This window comes from Microtus ochrogaster, unplaced genomic scaffold (assembly GCF_000317375.1).
Source record: "Microtus ochrogaster isolate Prairie Vole_2 unplaced genomic scaffold, MicOch1.0 UNK20, whole genome shotgun sequence".
Lineage (NCBI taxonomy): Eukaryota > Metazoa > Chordata > Mammalia > Rodentia > Cricetidae > Microtus > Microtus ochrogaster.
In genome coordinates, this window is record NW_004949118.1 from 4,207,929 (window position 1) to 4,214,186 (window position 6,258).

General features: G+C 47.9%; 1 protein-coding gene across 1 annotated transcript in view; it reads right to left on the reverse strand.

The window, feature by feature from the left end:
• Rab12 (RAB12, member RAS oncogene family) overlaps nucleotides 1-6,256 on the reverse strand; it is a gene marked incomplete at its 5' end in the record, with an annotated part of 26,471 nt that extends 20,215 nt beyond the window's left edge. Inside the window, one exon of the mRNA XM_005367588.3 lies at nucleotides 6,106-6,256. Within this exon, the coding sequence (XP_005367645.3) occupies nucleotides 6,106-6,256 (151 nt within the window). The remainder of the gene's footprint in view (nucleotides 1-6,105) is intronic.
• Between the last annotated feature and the right edge of the window lie 2 nt (nucleotides 6,257-6,258).

Sequence of the window (6,258 nt, forward strand, 5' to 3'; positions counted from 1 at the left end):
TTTCAGTGGTACACACATGATGTCCGAGTAGTCTGTCAGACTGGAGAGGAGGGAGGGGAGACTTTCAGTGTCACACACATGATGTCCTAGCAGCCCGTCAGACTGGAGAGGTGGGAGGGGAGACTTTCAGTGGTACACATATGGTGTCCTGTTAGGTCTGTATTGTTGCTTCCTGGCTTTAAGGATGAAATAACAACATAACCACACTCAATTAGGGTATAGGGTTGGTCTGTAGTTTTGTTTTTAGAATACTTTCCAACATGAAAGCCGTGCACGGTAAACAACCAGTTTCTTCCCTCTGATGAAACACGACGGTTCTCACTTTTTTTCTTTTACACTGGACTCCACTGTCTTTGTGACTCACACCCCTCTAAAGGGACAAGCCAGGTGTGCAGGTGCCAACTTTGTGTCCTATTTAAATGCTCCTAGAATGGTCTGATGTAGCTACAGAGAACCTCTGGAAAGTATCTTCGAGAGACCGCCTGCTGTACAAAGCCATGTTTTCTTCCCCAGTTCGGCTCAATGGCAGTTGGAACAGTGCATCTGATGTCTCCCTGCAGAGCAACTCTCACCTCCCATCCTCAAAGGCCAACTGCTCTCTTCCCAGCCAGCTCGGGGCCTCAACAGAGACCCCTGGCAGAGTCCACAGGCTGGATAAAAGGAGGCCGTCTCTAACCCGATCATGAACAATGAGTCTTATCGTCTTCGGGCGTGAGAAGCAGAAGTAAAGCGGGGAGTTCTGAGGCCAGGTCTAACTAGGTTTTTATTTTCCCTATGCAGCTCCAAAGAAATCTACAGTCTTCCTCTGAAAGACAGCGACGAGGTGTCCCAAGGTGGACACCGCACAAGCCTGTGGGCTTACACTAACTCCCGAAATAAACCCAAGCACAGTGCGCTGCTCCCTGGGCCTGTGACCCAAACCGCACCACTCGCCTCTTCCTGAGCTGTGATCTCACATCGCTCTGCAGTGGGTGGGGCAACCGGGGAGGCTGTGCTGCTCCGGTGTTTGGGAAGGGATTCTGGGCATTCTTGCCTGACTCCCCTCTCTTTTTTATTTTGTGTGTGTGGGTGTTTTGCCTGCCCATATATCTGTGGACCACATGCATGCCTAGTGCCCTCTGAGGTCAGAAGGGGGCATCAAATTCTCTAGAACTGGACATACAGATGGTTGTGAGCTGCCTGCTGGGTGCTGGGTACTGAACCCAGGTCCTCTGGAGGAGCAGTCAGAGTTCTTAACAGCTGAGCCACCTCTCCAGCCCCCCTCGCCACAATTCTCTTAAGTGAAACACTCAGCATATGTGTTTGGAAGACTGCATCTAAGCACAGAAGTGCAATCAAAATAAAATCAGAGTTTTAACCCAGAAAAACAAGTATATCTTGACTATTCAGCCCTGAAAGCTGCAGCCTAAAGAGGAAAGCGGCCAATTCCCCCACCCCCCCCACACACTCTGAAACTTCCAGGTAAAGATACCGATGACCACATTTACAGGCAAGCCAGATGGCCAAGTCTGCATGGGTCTTACTCATTCAACTGTTTTATGAGCCTTCAATTCTGTGCTCAGTTCAAGAGCTCCAGCAGGTGTGGCCTAGGCTGAAGGCTGTCCAGGTAGCTGAGGCATATCTCACCTCCGCAAGAACCAGAGAGGACACCCAGGAAGATAACACGAGGGCCGTGGCCAATAGGCTAGCACTGTCTCTCTAAGTACTTGGTGTCTTCTGAGATGGGCTGGGAAGTCGTAAGAATTGCTGGAGAGAGCCGGGCGGTGGTGGCGCACGCCTTTAATCCCAGCACTCGGGAGGCAGAGGCAGGCGGATCTCTGTGAGTTCGAGACCAGCCTGGTCTACAGAGCTAGTGCCAGGACAGGCTCCAAAACCACAGAGAAACCCTGTCTCGAAAAACCAAAAGAAAAAAAAAAAGAATTGCTGGAGAGGACAAAGGTCCCCAGAGGGAAATTTTAAAAGCTTTAATTCTGCTATCTGGTTTCTCCTATTTTTCCCATCTTCATTTTAACTCTCTTTCTCCCTCTTTTGGAACTGATGATGGTGGGTTTTGAAAACATCTTTACTTGGCAAAGTAAGAGAACCAATGATCCTATGATGGTCTCTACCATTTTTAAGGGGACTTTCACTGCTCAGGAATAATAGAATTCTGGTTTAGATAGCTTTACATCAATTTATTCTATGTTCCGGAAGTTTCAGAACACTTTCATATACATAATGAGATGACAGAGACTGGAATGTGGTCCACATCGCTCATGAATATAGCAGGAAGGTCATTTAATGCACGATTCCTTGGAGATGGAGCACAGGCAGTTCCTACCTGCCTGGTGTGGGTGCTGGGACCAATCTCTGGTCCTCTGCAGGAGCAGCAACACTCACCATGCCCTTAACTCTAGCCCTGTCCTCCAAAACGTATTTTAATGAATTTTCTTGAACTATACTTGAAGTTTATTTATGCAAAATTAAGGGGATCTACAACAGAGAAAACAGACCAGGAACTCTGCACGGCTTCTCTGTCTCCCAGCCACACGAATACACGTGTACCTAGGGTTCACAGCAATGCATGTAAAGTGTTCACAATCACACGAACACACGTGTATCTAGGGTTCAGAGCTGGACACGTAAAGTGTTCACAATCACACGAACACACACGTACCTGGGTTCACAGCAGTGTGTTCATAATCACATGAACATATGCGTACCTAGGGTTCACAGCAGTGCACGTAAAGAGTGTTGACAATCACACGAACACACATGCACCTAGAGAGTCACCCAGAAAGTAATCACATGAACACACATGTACTTAGGGTTCACAGTAGCATATGTAAAGTGTGTTTATAATCACATGAACATGTGTGCCTAGGGCTCACAGCAGCACATGTAAAGAGTGTTCACAATCACACGAACACACACGTACCTAGGGTTCACAGCAGTATGTTTACAATCACATGAACACATGTGTACCTGGGTTCACAGCAGCGCATGTAAAGTGTGTTTACAACCACATGAACACATGCATACCTGGAGATTCACTCAGAAATTAATCACATGAACACACGTGTACCTAGGGTTCACAGCAGCACATGTATGTTTACAATACAGAAATCCACAGAAGAAAACGGTTCAGATATGTCAGAGCCATTGTCTAGGCAAAGAAGAAACTGGAGGAACTGGTACAGAAGGGGCTGTGGGCCAACATCAATAGCAAACTTGCTTTCTCTCTCCTCTCTCTAACTTCACAAACACTGTCCCTATACTTTGAAAAGAACTGGCCAGATTATTCTAGGTGTATCTGACTAATTCAATTCCACAAACACAAATCTATTTGAAAAATCATATTCTACAATAATTGCCATTAAATAAGTTAATATTGTAGCTTTTCACACCTTGTGAATTCTATGTGTTTCAAACCTAGTCTGCTCTGAAAATTAATCATAACAATAAAAATACCCCAACATTTCGCTGATTCAAATTTTACATTCTTCTACCAGCTCAAATCCCTAAGGAGCTCCCTAACTTCCTGTTACACAAAGTCCACAGGTGTCTGATGAACTGTCAAAGGTATATTTCAGAAGTCTCTCTTCTCTGAATTACAGGTGCCACGCCCTTGCTTCTGCAACCCATCTCTGTGCACACACGCTCAGGGGCTGTGGTCTCCTCCAGAAGCAGCCAACATCCGCAAGCCCTGCCTCAGTAAGGAAAACAACAACGGGGAAGACACTCGTCCTCTGTGTGGGGCATTGTACTGGGACGAGAAGAAACTAGAAACACAGGCCACAGAAGGACCCCAACCACACCATAAAGGAACTTAAGGAATGAACTTAGCTCCATGCAGTTCAATGGGAAGGAATCCTCTAAGAAGCTCTCAGCCCCAGCTGGGAAGCACTTGGAAGCTAAGTGCTCTCCACTGTCAGCTAGCTCCCCGTGAGCGTGAGCGTGGCACCACTTGCACGCTGAACCCACGCCCTGTTCCACTTTCCCCAGGGGCAGCATGACAACCAGCCCCCAGCAGGTGCTCCACCAATGACCTGCTCACTAGGAAGGAAAGCGAGTCAGTGGCAGGAGCTAATGAGATGTCCGTTAGCATTTGCTGTCTTTAGCTTTGAGTAAGCCATGGTTTCCATCTTCCTTTCAACTCCCCGCGACAAGAAACATTTATTGAAGTTAACTACTACAGGCTGCATACAAAGTAAACAAAAACATTTAAAAAAATATCCACCCTCAGTGTGGGGAGACACACTTACACACTTACATGTTATTATGTGTGTGAGTTTCCCTGCTCACGCCCAGGTAGTCTATGCTATCCCATTGGCTGGTTTCACTCTGTCGATGCTGGGAAAGCTCACAGGGCAGGTCCACCCTTCTCAGAACTACATGCTAGCCAGGGTCTCGAAGCATCCATTTCTATGCATCCTAGAGTGTGGGTGTCCTGTTCTGGAGGGCAGCTTTACCCATTGCCTCACACCCCATGCCTTCAGTCTTGGTATCTGCACTGACTTTTCCCTTCCGAATTAGACACAATCATACCTTTCATTTTTACACATGTAAGTAAGCGCGGGGCCATAAAAGACTGGTAATCCTCAACTGCCTTCAGACCCTACTGCGTTTACATCAGCTACTAACAAAATAACAGCAGCCTCATTTCCTGGTTAATAACTCCCTATATACTTTCATGATCCAAGATTGGATATTTGCAACAGGTATAATTATGTTACTGGATTTCAATATCACATTCAAACAGACAAACATTAAAAAAAAAAGGGTAGAAGGAGCATAAATGTTTAAAAAAAAACCCAAATAAATAAAAGTAGAAGGGAAAAAAATGAAATGAAGGGACATACTCAAAAATGAAATTAAAAAGGTCAATGTGAAAACTGGAGGATTAATTTTCCAGTTAAGTACTTAAAACTGCCATTGTTTTGTTACCTGACAACTCACAATTATGATTTCATGATCTCTTTAGGGAGAGGCCCTAAGATTCTCTATAGAATTCTCATCTCAAAATGGGCACCGTCAATGTTTACAACTGTAAACATGTGTATACGTTTTTAGCATTTCAATTCTCCAAACTGAGATTTGCCTTGTTTGAGACAGGGTCTCTCTACACAGCATTGTCTGTCCTGGAACTCACTGCGTAGACCAGGCTGACTTCGAACTTACAGAGATCAGCTGGTCTCTCACCAATACTGGGATTCAAGACGTGTATCAAACATTTCTGGACTCCCTGTCCAGTCCCTTTTGTTTATTCTACAGAGTCACCCCAAATCACAGTTCTCTGGGCAGCCTTTCTATGGGCACAACTGGCTCCCATACCCCCGACAAGCCTCAATGTCAAGTTCTGTCAGTCCAGCGTCATTAAAAACATTCCCTTGCAGTTTCAAATCCAGATCCCGAGGAAGGAAAGCAGCAGTAGCGTTACCGATAGATTTCACCGACTCCGGTTAGGTAGTGGAGGAATGGTTCTCACTTTGCCTGTCACCCGGTTATTTGAGGTCAAGGATAAACACAGCCGAAATCCCTCTGCCCTACATTTGTCCACAAAACAAGAAGCTGGAGCGCCGCTTTACTGCGAACGGTCTCTGCAGTGATTTTTCAACTTCTTCGCAGTAAAATATGAAAACGGATGGGCAATGAGAAAGCAAGCCCTGGTTCATTCTTCTAGCCTGTTATGCTAAGAGGTTCAAGCCCGCTTAGGATGGTGATCTCGGGGCGCTGAACCAGTGGCTGGCCCCGGGCTTTACTTTCCCATCTCACAAAGCCGTTTTCCTGGGCAAGCTGGTATAACGGACCGGGAGTTTCCACGGATGCATGAACCCGACCTCATGACCCGAGAAGGCTCCAGGAGGGAATGTCCCGGCTCTGGGGGTCGGACACACGCGGAAAGGCCACGGAAAACTCGGCCTGGCCCCGGGAGGGGGTCAGAGCTTCCACAGGGACCCGGCCTGTGCGCGCGGCTCGGATGCCTGATGTTCCCACGGCGGGAAATCCCGGGCACCCGCAGAATGGCCACGGGAAACTCAGCCTGGCCCCGGGAGGGGTCAGAGTGTCCACGGGGGACCGGGCCCCGACCTCCCCGCGGGCCCTCCCGCCCCAGGCCCGGCGTACCCACGGTGGACTTGCAGGCCTCGCAGAACGTATCGTCGGTGAAGCGCTCCATTAGGCTGGTCTTGCCCACGCCGCGGGAGCCGATGATGATGACCTGCAGCTTGAAGTCGGCCGGCCTCGGGGGCTGCTTCCTCCGGCGGGCCTGGCCGCCCG